Raw genomic sequence first — 21,530 nt, forward strand, 5'->3', positions numbered from 1 at the left:
CAATGAGGAGAGAGAAGGGGGCATGCCGTTGCTGCAAAGTCTCTCCTTTCTCCTATTTCCCGCCATCCTGTGCACCCATCTCTCTCTCTCTCTCTCTCTCTCTCTCTCTCTCTCTCTCTCTCTCTCTCTCTCTCTCTCTCTCTCTCTCTCTCTCTCTCTCTCTCTCTCTCTCTCCCTCTCTGTCACCCTCTCTCTTTCTCGCTTTGTCCTGCTGTGAATGTGTCTCTGTGACTTTGCGTGTGCGATGGGTTGCCTGGCCTCAGGCGCCAGCCTCTGATTGGATACAGCCCCATCTCTCCGACTCACTCACTCACTGTTTCCTTTTTTCTGTTTGCAGGTGAGTTTCTCGGCACAGTGCTCCGTGTTGCCTGGATCCTGATGGCAGGCCGAGGACACCGACAGGCTTGTATAATCCCGGTTGCAAAATCTCGAAACCGTCCGAATGACTGGAGCCGTGTGGTGCTACCCCGCGCGATGGAGAATCTCGAGAATGCCGTCCAGTGCTGCACAGTAAATGTCTTACGGTGAAAGGCTGCACCACCATAATACGGTGGCGATTTTCTCCATAATACCAACGAAATTCGTCAAAATCTCTATAAGGTACAGTGAATTCTTAATGGTATGTTACGAAGTCAGCTGCACCACCATAATATGGAACATTTTCACCATAATATGGAGAATATTCACTGTACAACATTTAGAGTGTGGAGACGCGTTTTCAGCTATGCAGAGTCGCTAAACAAGGACTCGAACCGTACGTGTGACCCCACCAATGGATTCCTCGTTCAGAGAGCAACCCATTGGTGGGGTCACACGTTCGGTTCGAGTCCCATTTAGCGACTCTGGAGCTCAAAACGCGTCTGGAGTTTCGACCGCCTCCACCGGTCTTCTGGCGAATCCACACCGGTAAAACTGAAGCGTAGTTGTATGCTTGATTCAAGCATACAACTACGCTTGAAGACTTTACGCTTGACGTCAAGCGTAGAGAAGAAATTCTCCCATGCATTTAGATAGGCGGGAGAGGGGCAAAATGGAGAACTATGCTTGAAACCGAGCGTAGTTCTACTACGCTTGAAGAAAGGCGTAAAACTACGCTTGAGTTCTACCAGTGCACTGTGGCGCGGGGTATCGACGGCTTTTCTTCCGGCGCGAAGTCTCGCTTTGATTACCAAAGTCTTGCGCGCGCGATACGCGCTCACGCCCCGATCTCCGATAATGAATTCCGAAAGTTCATCATTCATTGACGAGCCACGCGCGATTAACCGGAAAATTAACCACACTGTTTACCAGCAGCGTGGGCCGCCAAGGTTGGGAGGGAAAATGTAGCGATTACCTCTGGAAGGAGCGCCTGGGGGAGGCGAGGCGGAAGGAGAGCTCTCCAGGCCGTCCAGCACACTGACTCGGGAAGTGCTTTTCCTCGCTCTGTCTCTCTCGCACTCGTGGGGAGTCTCGCATAGGTGCGAGCGAGACAGCGAGTACAACTCCTCTCGGAATCAGTCCACGGTGCCGCCACACTAAAAGGCGAAAATTCCCACTGTGCGCCAGAGTCGAAAGGGTTTGCCTACCACTAGGAATAAGGTTCGGAATTAGCTTGAATTGCAGTGTTGGGTTCTTCGACGCCCTGACCGGCCCTGACCCTAATTTTTTTTTTTCGAAGTTTTTCCCCTTGAGGCAATTACAATAACCTTTTCCGTCGAGCGGTTTTCGCTGAAGCATTGCCGGCACTGGTAGAACTTTTACGCCGTTCTTCAAGCGTAGTAGAACTACGCTCGGCTTCAAGTGTAGTTCTGCATTTCGCCTCTTTGCCGCCTATCTAAATGCATGGGAGAATTTCTTCTCTACGCTTGACGTCAAGCGTAAAGTCTTCAAGTGTAGTTGTATGCTTCAATGAAGCAAACAACTACGCTCCAGTTTTATCAGTGGGTTTCTGCGATGGCGAGGTGACTCACCCCAACAACGCCACGCGATTCGCCGTCCACGACACTGGGAGGCTGATACGGGGAAATTGGACGGGAGTACGCCGTGGGTGCATCCAGCCGGTTTTCCAGGAAAAGACAGGAAGAGAGAGAGAGAGAGAGAGAGAGAGAGAGAGAGAGAGAGAGAGAGAGAGAGAGAGAGAGAGAGAGAGAGAGAAAGAGACGGCAGCCGCTCGGCCGTTATAATGCCGCCCCGGGGGATGCTGCTGCACCAGCAGACTGATTCCAAACACCGCGCCGTCTCTCTCTCTCTCTCTCCCTCTCTCTCTCTCTCTCTCTCTCTTTCTCTCACCCTAGACTGCGCCCCGTGCGTGCGAGAGAGAGAGAGAGAGTGAAATGGGTCGCAACGCCGTCTCCAGTCGAGTGTTTTCTCAACTTGCCCGCGAGTCAATTAGAAACCCGTCTGGATGGTCGGGGCGTGACATCGCTTGGCCGGAGACGCTGGCAAGCAGCAGACTGATTCCGAGTGTCGTTTTCGTCGCTCTGTCCCTCTCTCTCTCTCTCTCTCTCTCTCTCGCACTCACGGGCCGTGCCGTACAGCTGCGAGAGAGACAGAGCGACGAAAAACGACTCTCGGAATCAGTCTGCTGGGCCGGCCGGCCTTGCTGGCCTCCAGGCCTCGGCCGCTTGCACTGTAATATTCCCGGCCTCTTTGTTTGGAGTCACAAAGGCCGGGACGGGCTCATGCAGGAAGCAGCACAAGAAGGCCTGCGGGGCCCGGAGCCTGCAAGGCACTGCAAGGGGCACTGCAAGGCACTGCCAGGCGTGTCGGGTGCAAGTGCTTGCCGCTTGGCGCTCGGCGTGGCGCAAGCAAGCCTGTGGCGGTGCCTGGGGCGGACTGGTGGCAGTCTGGTGGGAGTCAGGGGTCTTCTTCTTTGCACATTTCAGCTGTTTCAGCCACTCTCTCTCTCTCTCTCTCTCTCTCTCTCTCCTCTCTCTCTCTCTCTCTCTCTCTCTCTCTCTCCCTCCACGCGTCACTCACCCGTTGTTGTAAGCAGTGTCGGCCATAACCGACCGAAATCAAAAACGCGTCCAGGCCGTGTAAGACTTCCATTTTTGCATTGTCCCGTTTGTTTCCTAGTGTACTTCCGCTTTCTGCGCGCTCCTGCACCAACTCCTTCATTTTCCCCCGGCGTTGTGTTCTCGTTCTTCTGGGGCCTGCCTGCCCGGCCGGCCGGCCCACCAGGCCAGCCACTGCAATTCCAGACTTTGTTGATTGACCCGAACACCGCGTAAAACATTCATGTCTCGTGGGAGCGACGCCAACAGAAACAATAAAACACAAAAGGAGAGGGGGGAGTGGTGGGGGAAACGGACAGCGAAAGAACGTCCGCATCGCCGCCACTTCGACAAAGAAACCTGATTTATTTTCATTTTTCTCGCGCGTTTCTGTTCGGTCTTTTTGTTTAATTTTGATTTGATTTTGTTCATTTGGCGGCACCACACGCACACACACGCGCGCGCACACACACACACACACACACGCACACACACACGGTGTCACATCCAGACCGCACGCACACAAGCGCATTTTACTCTGACCACATCCCATTGTTTGGGAAAGGATCCCGACTTGGGGGGGGGGGGGGGGGGACACACATGAGCCCGGTGGTGGTGGTGGGGGGGGACGTTCTGCTGATCACCTCTGGTTAATTCATTTCTGGCTCAGTGGAGGGGAAGCGCTGGGAGAGAGTGTGGCTCGTCGTCGGGGAGTGGGAAAAAGGGGGTGGGGGGAATCTCTGCCTTCTGATTGGAGGGAATCCAAGTGGCGTCATTACGGCCGAGACTGTACCGCAGATGCACAAACAACAATGGCAGCCGACAGACAGCCGACGTGCAGTCCGTCCTCCCAGGCCGGCCAGGAGGTCGGCTGAGTCGGGGAGGGGGTGGGGCACAGTGGGCCAGAAGACCAGTGCAGGCGGCCAAAACACTAGACGCGCTTTGAGCTCCAGACTCGCTTGTGGGACTCGAACCGAACGTGTGACCCCCACCAATGGATTGCTCTCCGAAGGAGGAATCTATTGGTGGGGTCACACGTTCGGTTCGAGTCCCACTTAGCGACTCTGGAGCTCAAAACGCGTCTAGTGTTTTGGCCGCCTCCACCGGTCTTCTGGCCCACTGTGTGGGGGTGGGGTGGACTGGACATGTGTTCCTCGGTGGGGCTGAAGTGCCACTAGCACGGCCCCTGTGTTCCTGGCTGACTGACTGCCTGGCTAACTGAGTGACTGACTGGCTGGCTGGCTAACTGACTGGTTGGCTACCATGCTGGCTGCCTGGCCGCCGGACATCGTAGACCAGCCCGCTTGCTCTCTCACTTGCTCTCTCTCTCTCTCTCTCTCTCTCTCTCTCTCTCTCTCTCGCTCTCTCACTGTGCGGCTTCGGGTTTTATATTGACGGTCGGTCCAATTCGAGAGGAAAAGACTGGGATCTTTGCGAGGGAGCGGCGGCCACCGCAAAATTGCACCGAGCGGACCAACCGGCGGGGGCACTGTGGAACTCCACCGTGAAACTGCACAGTGGGCCAGAAGACCAGTGGAGGCGGCCAAAACTCTCGACGCGTTTTGAGCTCTAGAGTCACTAAACAGGAGTGGAACCGAACGTGCGACCCCACCAATGGATTCCTCATTCGGAGAGCAATCCGTTGGTGAGGTCACACGTTCGGTTCGAGTCCTATTTAGCGACTCTGCAGCTCAAAACGCGTCCGGGATTTCGACCGCCTCCACCGGTCTTCTGGCCCACTGCGCACTCCGGGGTCGAGGCCAGCGCAGCCCTCTGGCAAAGACAGCATTTACCAGACGGTTTGGAACGCCAGCCTGACCTGCCCTGCTTGCCCGACCCGCCCTCTTACCTGGTCCCCGCCCGCGCAGCGCGCGGAACGCGGAACCCCAAATCGAGTTGGATGAATGAAAGTTTCAATATCCATCGCGAGACGGCGCACCACAGTGGGCAAGAAGACCGGTGGAGGCGGACAAAACCCTAGACGCGTTTTGAGCTCCAGAGTCGCCAAATGGGCATCGAACAGAACGTGTGACCCCAGCAATGGATTGCTCTCCGAACGAGGAACCCATTGCACTGTAAACCACCAGTAGCTTATCTGTGAGACAAGCTCCTCGAGAAACCAAATTTGTAAGCCTGAGTTAATGTCATTGTATCCTCGAGGAAGTCGCAGTAAACACTTTTTAGACAAAGACACGTAAGTCGCGTAAAAGATCGTATCTTCTAATTTGTCTACTGAGTAGACTATTTTGTTTGCTGGAGGAGACAGTTGGGCGAGCGCTGCTGGAGCCACCTGGCGGACAGCGCCCGAACCGCGCCCCCCTCTCTTCCCCGCGCACCGTCGCCGCCGTTCGGGTGCACTTCGGCTCCCGCTCGGCTTTCCGATCGGCTGCCTCCCCCCACCTAGTGGTTACTGCGGGGGCGGCTGTTCGGATTCGGGTGACTCGGGTCATGTGCGGTGCGCGCAGCTTCTTCCTCCAACAAGTCTCGTAGTCTCGGGGTACGCACGCGCGCTCCGAAGCTGCAGAGTGCAGGTTCGCTACCTGTCGTCCGGAAACACCTAAGCTCTATCAGGGGAGAGGGAGTGAGTAACTGAGTTATCCACTAAGTGTTTGAGGCCCAAATGTCGGTACCAGCTCCCTAGTAATTGTTTTCTCTGTGAAGTCAATGGTGTTTACTGGAGTAGACACATTAGTCTCCTGGAGAGGGATGATTCTGCCCCCACCACCGACCGAATCAGCCACTCCAGTAACCAAAACTGTCTTCTCGCCGGCCCCCCACCACCAGCGCCCGGCGAATCGAGTAAACAGTTTGGAAATGCCTACTCAAGTAACCAATTTCTAGTAGGCAAATTAGGCACCTCGAGGAAACAATCACGTGTTTTCCTCGAGTAGACAAATTTACTTACTGGTGGTTTACCGTGTGGTGGGGTCACACGTTCGGTTGGAGTCCCACTTAGCGACTCTGGAGCTCAAAACGCGTCGAGAGTTTTGGCCGCCTCCACCGGTCTTCTGACCCACTGTGCGCACCCTGGCGTCACGCGGTTTCCTTTTGAAGAGGTCGGACCGCAATAACGCAGAACGAGCACGTATTAATCAGTGCAAATTGTGAGTTGGATTTCTGTCGGGCTGCTACTGCGTCGATTGGCCAATTCGTGGCTCTCTGAGCACTGTGGGAAGGGAGGGGCACCCAGAAAAATGGTTTCTTTATTTTTTATTTTCTTTGTTTTTGTATGTAAAGAAGTCTGACAACAAGAAATTTTTTCTGCATACCAGGAAACAAAATTAGATAGGCAAAAACTTTTTTGAAAAACAAAAAGAAAAGTTAACTTTTTCTTGATTCAAGATAAGTCGTTTTTGGGAGCTAGCACACTAGTAAGGTGAAAAATCTATTGTTGACCAAACGAGACTATTTTTAAAACAGCTTTAACTCAGTACATGAAAAATGATGGACTTAGTGAAGGGATCATACCTAAATGCCAGGAAGTCACTTTGACCACGACTTCAGAATTCAAAATCTTTTAAACGTGGATTTGTTTTGGGGGGAGGGAAAGAGACAGCAGCGTGTCCAAAACCGGGGTGCTCTCCCGGTTTTCGAGGCGTTCGATTTACGAATTTTTTTTACCGTAGGCCCTCAACGACCGCCCTCAACGTTTCTTGCGGTGTGGCGGCGGTGGAGATGAAAGCTGCGATCCTCGGTCCCCGCAGACTGATTCCGAGAGTCGTCGCTCCGTCTCTCTCGCACTCATGGGGCGTCCCGTCTGGGTGTGAGAGAGACAGAGCGACGCCAACGACGCCCGGAATCAGTCTGCTGGGCCGACGGGAGGACCGGCGGCGGCCCACAGTGGGCCAGAAGAGCGGTGGAGGCGGCCAAAACTCTAGACGCGTTTTGAGCTCCAGAGTCCCTAAATGGGACTCGAACCGAACGTGTGACCCCACCAATGAATTCCTCTTTTAAAGAGCAGTCCATTGGTGGGGTCACACGGTCGGTTCGAGTCCCATTTAGCGACTCTGGAGCTCAAAACGCGTCTAGAGTTTTGGCCGCCTCTATCGGTCTTCTGGCCCACTGTGCGGCGGCCGGCCCTCCCGAGCTTTTTCTTTGGCCCCTGATTTGGCCCTGGATATTGTGCCCCCGGAGCGGCGGCTTCAACTGCGACGTGCTTGAGGTACGGATGCCGAGGGCAGGGCGACCAGAGCGGCCAAGTATTACTTTTATTACTTTTTATTATTTTTATTTTTATTGGTGGCGTTACTCGATGTCGATGCCCATCAGGACGCACTCCACCTCGGGCATGTTGTGGAAGGCGGGCTTGCCCTCGGGGTCCAGGAAGGCGTCGTACTTGAGTCGGCTGATCTCCTGGAAACAGAAAGACACCCTTCGTTACGTGTTTCTCGCTCTGTCTCGCTCGAACTCGTGGGCCGTCCCGCGGGGCCTGGGGGCGCGAGAGAGACGGAGCTACTGTGGTATCGCAGACCCGCCGGCGGCGACCGCCTGCAGCAGACTGATTCCGAGAGTCGTTTTCGTCGCTCTGTCTCTCTCGCATCTACAGGGGCCGTGACTCACTGTGGGCCAGAAGACCGGTGGAGGCGGACAAAACTCTAGACGCGTTTTGAGCTCCAGAGTCGCTGAATGGGACTCGAACCGAGCTTGTGACCCCACCAATGGATTGCTCTCCGAACGAGGAGACAGAGCGACGAAAACGACTCTCGGAATCAGCCTACAGGGTAGGCAACACTTCCACCTCGCAGCGCAGCGGTGTCGCGCTGTTGCCTACCCAGCAGACTGCAGGCGCTCTGCCGGCTGCCCCAGCCACTGCCGCCTGAAGTACTGTGCATTCGCTCAGACCTGAGCCAGCGGCGACCAAAGGAAAAGTTAAACAGCCGAACCCCACCGGGGGCCTCATTGTCGGAGTGCTGTTCCGGTGCGTTATAAGGGTTCGACCCTTTGTTTCCCTCGTTGTTTGGAGGCTGTTTGCCACACTCATGATGGCACCAAGAAAAGGCCTGCATAGCAAAGGGTCGCCGCTGGCTCAGGTCTGAGCGAATGTACAGTAGGCGAAAACTAGCGCTATGAACCGCTGTCGGCAGGGTTGCCAAACTCAGCCCGCCCACTGGGCAATATCTGGGCTTTGCTGTCGAGAAGACGCCTGGTCGGCTGAATGGTGCATCGTGGGAATTTCGGACCACTGATGCGGCAACCCTGGACCGAGCCTTGGAAGCGCTGCGTACAGTGGGCCAGAAGACCGGTGGAGGCGGTCTAAATCCCGGACGGATTTTGAGCTCCTGATTCGCTAAATGGGACTCGAACCGAACGTGTGACCCCACCAATGGATTGCTCTCCGAACGAGGCATCCCTTGCTGGTGTCACATGTTCGGTTCGTGTCCCGTTAAGCGACTCTGGAGCTCAAAACGCGTCCAGAGTTCCGGCCGCCTCCACCGGTCTTCTGGCCCACTGTGCGGCGCACCTGGACGACTCCAGCCAGGCAGGCCGAGGGTTCCACTCCACCGTAGCGTGAATAATTGACGAATAATTGAAAATAATATCCGGAGGAGCTGGAGGTCGCTCCTCGCTGTTTAGCGACGATCCCTTCCCCCCAACTACTCGCAATTACGCAATTATCGTCAACTTATTACGCCGAGGGGAGTGAGTAAATGTGCGATTAAAATTCCGCTTTTGTAAATGAGGTGCAGGGGGGTGGGGGGACAACAATGGCGGTTCCAGCGGGGGTGACGAGTAAGGGAGTCAAAGACAGAAGGAAAAGGGGGGGGGGGGGGAGAAAGGAGTGGAAGGGGGGAGGAGGTGGCAATTGCCTCGAGTGAATGGTGGCGCCCTCTCGGGGCGGCTCTCGCAGATAACTGACTTTGTGAACATGCCGACGGCACTGGAGGAGAAAGTACCCTGCGCACAGTGGGCCAGAAGACCGGTGGAGGCGGACAAAACTCTTGACGCGCTTTGAGCTCCAGAGTCGCTCAATGGGACTCGAACCGAACGTGTGACCCCACCAATGGATTGCTCTCCGAACGAGGCATCCCTTGCTGGTGTCACATGTTCGGTTCGTGTCCCATTTAGCGACTCTGGAGCTCAAAACGCGTCCAGAGTTCCGGCCGCCTCCACCGGTCTTCTGGCCCATTGTGCTGCGGGGAGAAACCGGAAAAAAACCAAAACGCAAGTACGTCAAAATGTAAATATTTGGCGTTTGCAGGATTTTGTTTTTGCTGTGGCCGGTCCTCTGTTGTTGTTGTTGTTGTTGTTGTTGTTGTTGTTGTTGTTGTTGTTGTTGTTGTTGTTGTTTGAATTTCATGACCGTGCCGCCAAAGCTGGCGGCCGACGCTGTAACGAACGCGGACACGGCGGGCGCGGTGTAAAACGAAGAAAAAGGAGGGAGGGGTGAAGGGGGTGTATATATTGTTGAGTTTAGGGGCGGAAGGGGGTTGTTTGCTGGAGGCCAGCGTCTCCGAGAGAAAGAGAGAGAGAGAGAGAGAGAGAGAGAGAGAGAGAGAGAGAGAGAGAGAGAGAGAGAGAGAGAGCGAAAAAAAGCGTGCTAAATGGTGAAGCCTTGCCGAAGGGGAGAGGGAAGGGGGTGAAATGGAAGGAAGCACCGCCGTGAATGAAAGAGAGAGAGAGAGAGAGAGAGAGAGAGAGAGAGAGAGAGAGAGAGAGGGGAGAGAGAGAGAGAGAGAGAGAGAGAGAGAGAGAGAGAGAGAGAGAGAGAGAGAGAGAGAGACATTTTGCCACTTTGCGTCTTTCTTTTTGCGAGACCGTGCCACAGCGCCGGTGGGGACGGAAAAGGGGGACGGGGGCAGAGGAAGGAGGCTAGTCGTATCAGAACGGGCGGGGGGCCACGATGAGATTGGAACGATTAGGGGATGAAAAAAAATATTAGGGAAATTGAAAGATGAATGTAAAGCTTGAGATGATGGGGCGTCAAGCTGCTGTGTGGGGCCCTTATCTGTGCAACGCGTGACTAGGCAGGCCGTGGCAGTGTGGCAGCCAGCCCCTCGCGTCTTTCGGAAGTGACGACACAATGGCTGGCGTGCGCGCACGCGTCTTCACACACTGCAAAAGTGTGCCCACACTGTCAAACGCGAGGGAGTGTATTTTGCGAGGGGGTAACCACTCGCGTAATACCCTGTACACAAAAACCGTGTATTACGCGTAATACACGTGATCGTAATACCATTTTTGGGTCAAATGTGCCAAATTTTGGCATTTTAGGGCCGTAATACACGTGTAATACACCCGTAATACAGCGTAATACTGAGTAGTCTGTACACGATTTCGTGAAGTGTTTACCCCCTCGGTATTTTGCACTCTCCAAAGCTGTGACCCGACTGACTGCTTGGTGGGCGAGGATGCGCGTCTCCATACCCTACACAGTGGGGTAGGTGGAAAAAAACCTGGACGGTTTTTGAGCCTCAGAGTCGCTGAACAGTTCTCGAACCGAACGTGTGACCCCACCAATGGGCTTGTTCAGCGACTCTGGAGCTCAAAACGCGTCCGGGATCTTGACCGCCTCCACCGGTCTTCTGGCCCACTGTCCAGCGTGCCTCCAGTGCTCGCGGTCCCGCCGCGTCCCATTGCAGTGGCCCGCGCTGACCCGGCCGCAACTTGACGAAGGGTGAACCCACCGACCGCACCCTGCAGGGCCAGCGGGGCCGGCGGGGCCTACACCCTAAGCTGAGTTCCTTGTTTGCGTGGCGTCAACTTCGGACTTCTCGAAACCCGCAACCCGCTCGCTCCTCTCTCTCTCTCTCTCTCTCTCTCTCTCTCTCTCTCTCTCTCTCTCTCCGCACAGCCACCACTGCAAAACGCGAAATTTGTAGCGCGCTGCGCGGAACTTTTCATAAGTACGCAACATGCCGCGGTTCGCCGTGCGGACGCGCGGTTTGAATTTCCCGCCCCTTTTTTGGCGGCGCTTGAAGGGTCCCCGAGCAGTGCTAACTGCGCCCTGTCTGTCTCGCACCCTTACGGCGTGCCATGCGAGTGCGAGAGAGACACACTGTGGGGGCTCGTCCCCGCGGTGTGTGTGCGGCAGAGCGAGCGGCGAGTGGCCATGTGCATTTTACTACCCTCATCGCCGGGCTCTCCGCCCAGCACACTGATTCCGAGAGTCGTCTTCGTCGCTCTGTCTCTCTCGCACTCATGGGGCGTGCCATATAGGTGCGAGAGAGACAGAGCGACGAAAACGACTCGGAATCGGTCTGCAGCCTCGCTGTTTATAGGTGGCGCTGCTCACCCTATGGCTTGCTGCAGCCACTTCACTGCAAGAAAAAGTGTGAATAGTACCACAAAAGTACAACAAAAACTGTACAATACGTAGAAGTAATACAGGGCTTGTAGAAAGTGCAACGAGAATTAAACGAACCACAAAGAGGCCTGGACTGCCCAGCACTCGTCATGCCGGTTCCATTGTCCTTATTATTGTACTTTGAAAGTACAATAAATTCCTGATAAAAATTTGCCAGGGATTTGTGTACTTTTGCTGTGGTTTTTTTCTTGCAGTGTGTAGTCTGATTCCGAGAGTCGTTTTCGTCGCTCTGTCTCTCTCGCACCTTACAAGGGACGCTCCATGAGTGCGAGCGAGAGACAGAGCGACGATAACGACTCTCGGAATCAGTCTGCAGGGCTGGCGAAGCGACAGGGCTTTCCCTCGTAAGGCAAAGGATGCGAAGGATGCGGCTAACGAGGTGACGGCGGTAACCATGGCAACCGCATCCCCACTGTGGTGTTGTGTGCCCAGTGTGTCGCCACAGCAGACTGATTCCAAGAGTTGTTTTCGTCGCTCTGTCTCTCTCGCACCTATACGGGAGGCCCCATGAGTGCGAGAGAGAGCGACGAAAGCGACTCTCGGAATCAGTCGGCAGGCGAAGGTTCCCTTCGTGCACCAGTGTCGAAAGGGTTGCCAACCTCAGCCTGCCGGGGGCGACAGCCGCAGTGGGCCAGAAGACCGGTGGCGGCGGCCAAAATTCTAGACTCGTTTTGAGCTCCAGAGTCGCTAAATGAGAGCTGAACCGAACGTATGACCCCACCAATGGATTGCTCTCCGAACGAGGAATTCATTAGTGGGGCCTCACGTCCGGTTTGACTCCATTCTAGTGACGCTGGAACTAAAAACGCGTCCAGTTATGACCGCATCCACGGTTTTTTTGGCCCACTAACACAGTGTAGGAATTTGTGCGTACACGGCAAAAGTACCGCCTGGGATTCCCAGGCGGTGCCTGGAAAATAGGCCCTTTTCCCCATGATGCGCCTGGGAATCCCAGGCGGTACTTTTGCCGTGTACTAACGTGGCAACACTGTGTGTGCCACACTGCACCCCATTGGTTGTTTGGGAAGTTTGTTGGTTGCCGGAATGGCTACCTAGTCTACTAACTCCAGGACCGCAGAGAGCAGCCTCCCGTTGCACTGCGGTGGCCGGGACAGAGAGAGAGAGGAAAAGAGGAAGAGGAAGAGTGGGTGAGAGAGAAGGAAAGGCGGAGAACGAAAGGAAGGGTGCAAGAGGAAAAGAGGAAGAGGAAAAGTGGGCGAGAGAGAAGTAAAGGCGGAGAACGAAAGGAAGGGTGCAAGAGGAAAAGAGGAAGAGGAAGAGTGGGTGAGAGAGAAGGAAAGGCGGAGAACGAAAGGAAGGGTGCAAGAGGAAAAGAGGAAGAGGAAGAGTGGGTGAGAGAGAAGGGAAGGCGGAGAACGAAAGGAAGGGTGCAAGAGGAAAAGAGGAAGAGGAAGAGTGGGTGAGAGAGAAGGAAAGGCGGAGAACGAAAGGAAGGGTGCAAGAGGAAAAGAGGAAGAGGAAGAGTGGGTGAGAGAGAAGGAAAGGCGGAGAACGAAAGGAAGGGTGCAAGAGGAAAAGAGGAAGAGGAAGAGTGGGTGAGAGAGAAGGAAAGGCGGAGAACGAAAGGAAGGGTGCAAGAGGAAAAGAGGAAGAGGAAGAGTGGGTGAGAGAGAAGGAAAGGCGGAGAACGAAAGGAAGGGTGCAAGAGGAAAAGAGGAAGAGGAAGAGTGGGTGAGAGAGAAGGAAAGGCGGAGAACGAAAGGAAGGGTGCAAGAGGAAAAGAGGAAGAGGAAGAGTGGGTGAGAGAGAAGGAAAGGCGGAGAACGAAAGGAAGGGTGCAAGAGGAAAAGAGGAAGAGGAAGAGTGGGTGAGAGAGAAGGAAAGGCGGAGAACGAAAGGAAGGGTGCAAGAGGAAAAGAGGAAGAGGAAGAGTGGGTGAGAGAGAAGGAAAGGCGGAGAACGAAAGGAAGGGTGCAAGAGGAAAAGAGGAAGAGGAAGAGTGGGTGAGAGAGAAGGAAAGGCGGAGAACGAAAGGAAGGGTGCAAGAGGAAAAGAGGAAGAGGAAGAGTGGGTGAGAGAGAAGGAAAGGCGGAGAACGAAAGGAAGGGTGCAAATTATCCTGGCACTGGCAATGAAATATAGATGACGAACTGGTGTCTGGGATGGAAGTCCGCTGCTACTAATGGAAGAAGTGAGGTGCTGATTTCAAGTCTGTCTGTCTGTCTGTCTGCCTGTCTGTCTGTGTGCACGGCTGTCCGTCAGTCCGGGCGCCCTCTGCAGACTGATTCCGAGAGTCGTTTCGTCGCTCTGTCTCTCTCGCACCTGCACGGGGCGCCCCATGAGTGCGAGAGAGACAGAGCGACGAAAACGACTCTCGGAATCAGTCTGCTGTCAAGTTGGTTATTCGCGGCATGCCTAATTCATGGCGCATCCGTCTGAGTCGGGGATACTTTCTTGACGAGCCCCCCACCCACAGTGGGCCAGAAGACCGGTGGAGGAGGCCAAAACTCAGGACGCGTTTTGAGCTCCAGAGTCGCTAAATGGGACTCGAACCGAACGTGTGACCCCACCAATGGATTCCTCGTTCGGAGAGCAATCCATTGGTGGGATCACACGTTCGGTTCGAAGTCCTGTTCAGCGACTCTGGGGCTCAAAACGCGTCTAGAGTTTTTTCCGCCTCCACCGGCCTTCTGGCCCACTGTGCACTCCTCAACCCCGAGCCAACTTGAAAAGAAAGTCATTAAGAGAAAGGCTCGAACTAACCCACCTTGAGGCCGGCCTTGACGGCGAGGCCCTGGCTGCGCGCGCCCGTGAACGGCGTGCTGAAGTGGTGGATGCCGAAGGCGCGGCACATGTCGGGGATGGCCTTCAGGATGGCGAGGCCCAGGCTACGGCCCCGGCGGTCGCGCCGCACCCAGAGGCCCAGGTCCAGCGCGAAGTGGGGCACGGGGCCGGCCCAGGGCGACACGGAGCCCTCCAGGGCCTCGGGACGCGTGAAGGGGTCGCCGAACGGGGAGGAGGACCTCAAGGTGTCCGACAGGCACAGCATGACGCGGATGCCGCGGCCCTGGAACTGCAGGGCGGAGCGAGGCTTAGCACAGTGGGCCAGAAGACCGGTGGAGGCGGTCAAACCTCTACACGCGTTTTGGGCTCCAGAGTCGCTAAATGGGACTCGGACCGAACGTGTGATCCCACCAATGGATTGCTCGATCGGAGAGCAATCCATTGGTGGGGTCACACGTTCCGTTCGAATCCTGTTTAGCGACTCTGGAGCTCAAAACGAGTCTGGTGCATTGGCCGCTTCCGTCGGCCTTCTGTTCTGGCCCGTTTTGCAGTGGCGTCCCAAAGTCTGCCCTAATAACGAGTTTCACACTTTTTCACCGTTTCGACCAACTCTGCGGCAACACTGCTCCCAAACCGAGGCAACAAAACGTGCTCCGTAGAAAAGGCAAGCTAAGAGAAAGAGAAGCCTCTAAGAATATTTCCCCACCAATGGAGTTGTATTTCGCGGCTGGCGTCCAACACAGTGGCCGCCCGAAGTCACAAAAAAAAACACTATTTTAGCTCCTACGCTCCGTAATAGGGAGCCACCCCAGCAGTGTGTAAGGTGAGGCCCTGCTGCAGCGTGCCACTGCTGTTAGGGGCGCCACCCCCCAACGAGATGCATACCGCCCGATTGCATTGACTCGCTCGTCCAGTCACCGCTCGATTTACTTTGTGACGTGATACTGCCCCACCTTTCAGGTCGGAAACAAAGAACAAAGGCAGGGAGATTTGAAACCCGACTCGGCCGATAGTTTGGGCCTTTGTTGAGTTCGGTTATTGTTATCGGTGGGGCTGCCACCAGTGGCGTGGACGAGAGAGAGAGAGAGAGAGAGAGAGAGCAAGAGAGGGGGAGAGAGAGAGCAAGAGAGAGAGAGAGAGAGACCCGGGTGGAAAGGACTATACTTTCGTTTACATTTCGAAAATGCACGTGTTACACTTAAACTGTAAGAAATTTGTTGTCTATTAGTGCATGGATTAAAGTTAATCTACTGATCACAAGTACATTTTAAATGTAAAGTAATAGTACTTGGACTGCAGATAGGTCTCGAGAGAGAGAGCAAGAGAGAGAGAGAGAGAGAGAGAGAGAAGAGAGAGAGAGAGAGAGAGAGAGAGGGAGAGAGAGAGAGAGAGCGAGAGAGAGAGAGAGAGCAAGAGAGAGAGAGAGAGCAAGAGAGAGAGAGAGCAAGAGAGAGAGCAAGAGAGAGAGAGAGCAAGAGAGAGAGAGAGCAAGAGAGAGAGAGAGCAAGAGAGAGAGCAAGAGAGAGAGAGAGAGAGACGCGGGAGGAGGTCACGTAGGTGTGTCTGCTAGTGCACATAGCGACGGCACGGTATCGACTCGAGTGTTGTCTCCCTCTGGCTGCAACTGTGGCCATCTCTGCAAACATTCACCGACATGGTCGTAGTCGTGGTACTAGCACAAGCACATTACACGGGACTTCCCCCTGCCCCACCCCGGCCCCGCCCCTGTATATACATTCTGAATTTTCTTCCCTTTAGGCTGCCAGAGGCAGGCTGGGAATCCTTGCTGCGGGAGATATTGCTGCAACACACACACCAAAAACAACACACGCTTACACGCGCACACACACACCCGCACTCGGGCATGTTCGAGCGCTTCCCCCCCCCCCCCCCCCCACACACACACCTAGGCCCCGCGCCAGCACACAAGCTGTCTCCCCCCACCCCCCCCCCTCTCTCTCTCTCTCTCTCTCTCTCTCTCTCTCTCTCTCTCTCTCTCCCGCAGAGACACGCGTTTACACGGAAAATAGCGTTGCAGCGCGGGAAGCCGTTACGGGGGCGGGGGAGAGCGCGGCGTGAGGAACAAATTAATTGAATCGGCCAGGTTGCTAATGAAGTGCGGCGTGAATTGCTCTCCGAATTACCTGTCCATCTATCCGCCTATTTCTTCATCAATCCATCAATCTATCTGACGGCGGGCGGTTCCGGAAATGAGCTTACCTCCGGCAGTTCCGGGTCTCGCTTCGACAGCACCGGAATCACCATGGCGCCGACTATTTCCGGTTCGCCTTCCGGTGCGCCTTCCTCCAGGACGACGAGGCTGGAGCCCTGGGTCAGGGCGGTGGCGAGGAGGAACCGGAACTCCGCCATCGAGACCTGCAGGCAGAAGGAAACAGTTTGGGGTTTCGGGTTCCGCTAGACGTGTTTCGAGCACCAGAGTCGCTAAACAGGACTCGAACCGAACGTGTGACCCCACCAATGGATTGCTCTTCGAACGAGGAATCCATTGGTGGGGTCACACGTTCGGTTCGAGTCCCATTTAGCGACTCTGGAGCTCGAAGCGCGTCTGGAGTTTCGGTCGCCTGCGGCCCACTGTGGGACGCCTGCTTCGCGCATACACGGCGCGGCTTGGCGCGGCTCGGCGAGCCTTCATTATTCATCTGGCGCAGTTCGGGCCGCCTAGCGCACTCTCGGGTCGCTCCAGGAGAGGGGGGGGGGCTCCAGCACCGCACTTTTTCCTACCTAAAATGTCTTTGGCCCGTCCCTTGTCTATCCCCGCTTCCCCCACCCCTCGCCCCAGGGCGACACGTTGGTGTGACACGCCATACACAAGGCTGAGGGATGCTCAGGCCTGACTGGCGTGCTGGCCGTGCCGGGCCCTACACTGGCGTGTGGGAGTGATGCCGTACACCTGTCCGCCTGCGGCTCTCTGGCGTGCCCGAGGGCGTGCCCCAGTGCCCATTTCTTTGCGTGTTCCATCTCTCCAAGTGCTCTCAAAAAGCTCTTGAAAAGCTCTCGAAGTGTTCTCGAAAAGCTCTCGAAGTGCTTTCGAAATGCTCCCGGAAAGCTCTTGACGTGCTCTCGAAGTGCTCTCAAAAAGCTCTCGAAGTGCACCCGAAAACCTCTCGAAGTGGTGTTGAAAAGCTCTCGAAATGCTTTTGAAGTGCTCTCGAAATGCTCTCGAAGTGCTTTCGAAATAATTTGGAAGTTTTCTAGAAATGTCCTGGAAGTGAGCCCTTGAATTGCGCTCGAAATGTCCTAGAAGTGAACTTGAACTACCTTTGAAGTACCTTTGAGGTAACCAGGGAGAACCTTTGAAGTACCCTTGAAGTGCGCTCGAGATGCCGCTGGAGTGCCCCTGAAGTGAGCCCTTAAAGTGCACTTTGAAGTGCCTTCAAAGTACCCCTGAAGTGAGCCCTCGAAGTGCACTCGAGAAGTACCCTCGAAGTGCCCTTGAAGTACCCTTAAAGTGCGCGCTGCTCACCTCATCGTCGGGCAGGTTTATGTTCTTGGAGCACGGCTCGTCGTGGAAGTACTCCTTGACGTAATAGTCGAGGATCTTCTCGTGCAGGTCCGGCGTGGCCTCCTGCACGCGGTACTGCACGCCCTGGTGCTCGTGGCGGCCCCACACTGCGGGGGAGGGAACGTCGGTCGGCCGCGACCACGCCAGGAGCTGTTCTGCTGCCATCGCCCTGCCGCCAAAAATAAATAAAAAATTAATAAATTTTAATTAATTAAAATTTTAAAAAAAGTCCCACATTTTGCCTTGCTTTTGTTTTTGCTCAGTATTGGCGAAAATTTCAACGTTCGGTCGAAAGGGTTGCCAACCTCAGCCTGCCTACAGGGCAACTTCTCGACAGGGCTGCCAAGATAATGCCCAGTGGGCTGGCCGAGGTTGGCAAACCCTTTCGACACTGAAGCATGGTTGGAATGTTTGCAGGCTTGCAGGCTGAGGTTGGCAACCCTTTCGACACTGGAGCATGGATGGAATGTTTGTAGGCTGAGGTTGGCAACCCTTTCGACACTGGTGCATGGTGGGAATGTTTGCCTCCTTGTGTCGCGCCCGCGCCACTGTTTCCGGCAGTGTCCGCACGTATTTTTGTTCGAGTTAGTGCTTCGCGGCGCTTCGCGGGGCGGGAGCGCTTGTAGCGGCGGGATTACGAGATTAATGTTGCGCTGAGCCGACTATGCACCAGCAGGCTGAGAGCAGAGAGGAGGCTTGCGCTGGGATGGGACCGGCTTGCCCAGCCGACTGATTCCGAGAGTCGTTTTCGTCGCTCTGTCTCTCTCGCACTCGTGCGGCGTCCCGTGAAGGTGCGAGAGAGACAGAGCGATGAATACTACTCTCGGAATCGGTCTGCAGCTTGCCCGGCCGCTACTCGTGAGAACAAGTGTCGCCTGTTAGCAGTGCACGCGCGAAGGAGCACCGCGCAGTGGGCCAGAAGACCGGTGGAGGCGGACAAAACTCTAGACGCGTTTTGAGCTCCACAGTCGCTAAGTGCGACTCGAACCGAACGAGTGACCCCACCAATGGAATGCTCCTCGAACGAGGAATCCATTGGTGGGGTCACACGTTCGGTTCGAGTCCCATTTAGTGACTCTGGAGCTCAAAACGCGTTTAGAGTTTTGTCCGCCTCCACCGGTCTTCTGGCCCACTGTGGACCGCCACTGCTAGAGTGCTAGGCTGGAGGCGGACTCCGCAGTGCCGTCGCTCTGTCTCTGTCGCGCTCACGGGACGTCCCGTAGGGCCAGTGGGCGTGCGAGAGAGACAGAGCGACGGGACGCTTCTTCGGGGCCGCTGGGCTGTGGCCTTTGGGCTAATTTTTGAGGCGCTGGTCGGGTTTTTCCTGGATGGGTGGGCGTTGGGGCCTGGCCCGGCCTGGCGCGGCATGGCTGGGCTTTGGTGCTCCCCCGATCGGAATGGGGCTAATCGGCTGGACTTAATCCATGATCCGTGCCGCGCTGGTAATTACACTGCAAATTGTCAGCCAACCTGCACTGTAAATACATCTCCTGCAATTTTCAGGAATATCGTACAATTTCCTGAGATCTCCTGGAATATTGGTCTATTTCCTGGAGACGGTTTTACCGCGTGACAAGGGGAAGCACAGTGGGTGAAAAGACCGCCGGCGGCGACCGAAATTCTTGACGCGTTTTGACCTCCAGAGTCGCTAAACAGGACTCGTACCGAACGTGTGACCCCACCAATGGATTCCTCGTTTGAAGAGCGATCCATTGATGGGGGTTACACACGTTTGGTTCAAGTCCTGTTTAGCGAGCGACTGGTCAAATGTTCAATATCACTTGCGGGACCGCATAGCTGAACTTCTTATGGGGCTCAAGCGACGGATGACAGATCTCTTGCGAACAATAACTGTCGTGAAGTTCCCTGCAGGCTGATGCCGAGAGTCGTTTTCGCCGCTCTGTCTCTCTCGCACCCATACGGAACGCCCCACGAGTGCGAGAGAGACAGAGCGACTGAAACGACTGTCGGAATCAGTCTGCTGAGCGACCCCTGCCCCCGGCGTTCGCCGCCGGTCAGCACTGACCTTTCTCTACGCACGCCGATAAACCAAGCCGCGAAACGCGCGTTACCCCCCGGGCATTCCTCAAAGAATGTTTGTTGTTCTGGTGCACTCTCAAAGTTGTTCCTGAGCTTTTTCTTTCGTGGTTACGACCAGGAGACTTAGTTTGGTGACAGCTCAGCAATGGTGAAAACGGTTCTTGCTGTCAAAAAGGTCTTCTGAAAGAAACGGACACCATTTCTTTATAATACGAAGAATTTTGTGCAAACATATTATGGAGCTATTTTCCGCCGTAACATGAAGCTTTTAAAAGAAATAAATTCAGTTCGTGTTATGTTAGCACAAAATTTCTTCGTACACTTCTTTCAAATTCACTGTGATGAATTTAGGGTGCAGTCACTTCGACCACGCGGAGAAGATAGTTTTGCCATGCAGTTCCTAAGGACTAATTTATCAGTGTCATGATGGGAAATAGCTTAGAATGATAATTGCACAGCATGAGTAGCGGGTGTACACCGCATTTTTCAGACAGAAAAAGAGAGAGAGTATTTAAGTTGCGAGGTGACCCTTCGAAACGCGGTGTATTTTTAGATTCAGGCCAGACGTTAGTAAAAGCCCTGAACTGGCTGAGCATGTGGGCCCCGGTGGAGGCGGTCAAAACTCTAGACGCGTTTTGAGCTCCAGTCGCGCAATGGGACTCGAACCGAACGTGTGACCCCACCAATGGAATGCTCTCTGAACGAGGATTCTATTGGTGGGGTCACACGCTCGGTTCGAGGCCTGTTTAGCGACTCTGGGGCTCAAAACGCGTCTAGAGTTTTGGCCGCCTGCGCCGGTGTTCTGGCCCACTGTGCGGGCCGCCTTTACGGTGTATGAGAAACTGCGCGCCGCGTTTCGCGCCTCTGCCGGCCGTTTTGGCGCCGATTCGCACAAGGCGGTGCGCCCAAGGTCGCGTCGGTCCGAAACGGAGCCTTTGGTTCGCCGGGCGGCGGCAGAGTTCACCTGAGCGCGCTGAGCCCCGCGGTCGCCCGCCTGGCCGACCCGGCGCACTGTTAAACGAATACCTTGTTTTTGGTGTGGCGGCCGGGCGGCACGACGGCTCTCTCTAGGCGGACTGGGCGGGGCACGGGCTCGCCGGCGACTGCTAGCTACTGCCGGCCACTGCCGGCCTCTCGTGCAGCCGAAGGTCACCAGCCGGGGAGCCGCGGGCAGAGTGAGGAGCACGACGCGTGGCTTCTGGCATAGAGACCTAGAGACTGACGGAGAAGCGCGGGCGCCGTCGCGCGCTGGCGGCCATTTTGTCTGGGCCGGCCCAGAGGGGAGCGGGGAGGGACAGGGAGCGGAGCGGAGAGCGGTGCGGTAAGGTGGGGCCAGGCGGACGCGCAGACAGACCGAACAGTTTTTCGGCCACAGCTCGAAAACCGTTCAAGTTAGAGTGGTACAGTAAGCGAGCCGATTGTAGCTTGTACAGAGACCTACAATCGGCTCGCTTACTATCCCGTCTATCTACAACGGTTTGGAAGCTGTGGCCGAAAAACCTTCTCCAGCCGTTAAGTGCGTGCGCCGCCATTTTGTCTGGATTAAGAGACAGCTCTCCGCCGCGCGCGGGGAGTATGAGAAACTGTGGGTGCGCTTATCGGCGCCCGCGCTTCTCCGTCAGTCTCTAGGTCTCTATTCTGGCACTGCCGGCACTGCCAGCCGCCCCACCACCGTCCGTCTCTCTCGCTCCGCGTCTTATCCGACTCGTTGGAACGTTCGGGGAAAGGCCCGCATCCCGCACTGCACTTCTGCCTCTCTCTCTCTCTCTCTCTCTCTCCTCTCTCTCTCTCTCTCTCTCCTCTCTCTCTCTCTCTCTCTCTCTCTCTTCTCTCTCTCTCTCTCTCTCTCTCTCTCTCCCCTCTCTCTCTCCTCTCTCTCTCTCTCTCTCCTCTCCCCTCTCTCTCTCTCTCTCTCTCTCTCCCCTTTCTCTCTCTCTCTCTG

At 55.3% G+C, this 21,530-nt stretch overlaps 1 protein-coding gene across 1 annotated transcript; it reads right to left on the bottom strand.

Annotated features, from left to right (window-relative positions):
• Positions 1–7,175: 7,175 nt before the first annotated feature.
• On the bottom strand, positions 7,176–20,752 carry LOC117645067. The gene is made up of 5 exons (XM_034384972.1): positions 20,615–20,752; positions 17,510–17,717; positions 16,246–16,401; positions 14,009–14,314; positions 7,176–7,328 (listed from the first exon to the last, which is right to left on the bottom strand). The coding sequence occupies exons 2-5, from the start codon at positions 17,711–17,713 to the stop codon at positions 7,221–7,223; spliced, it is 774 nt and encodes a 257-aa protein (XP_034240863.1). The 5' UTR covers positions 17,714–17,717; positions 20,615–20,752; the 3' UTR covers positions 7,176–7,220.
• Positions 20,753–21,530: the final 778 nt, after the last annotated feature.

The sequence above is a fragment of the Thrips palmi genome, unplaced genomic scaffold, assembly GCF_012932325.1.
Source record: "Thrips palmi isolate BJ-2018 unplaced genomic scaffold, TpBJ-2018v1 HiC_scaffold_18, whole genome shotgun sequence".
Classification (NCBI taxonomy): domain Eukaryota; kingdom Metazoa; phylum Arthropoda; class Insecta; order Thysanoptera; family Thripidae; genus Thrips; species Thrips palmi.

Coding starts and splice junctions, on each gene's coding strand:
- LOC117645067 (XM_034384972.1), bottom strand. CDS start 17,713: ATGGCAGCAGAACAGCTCCTGGCGTGGTCGCGGCCGACCGACGTTCCC. Junction 16,402..17,509: donor TAAACCTGCCCGACGATGAG/GTGAGCAGCGCG, acceptor TTCTGCCTGCAG/GTCTCGATGGCGGAGTTCCG. Junction 14,315..16,245: donor GAGACCCGGAACTGCCGGAG/GTAAGCTCATTT, acceptor TCCGCCCTGCAG/TTCCAGGGCCGCGGCATCCG.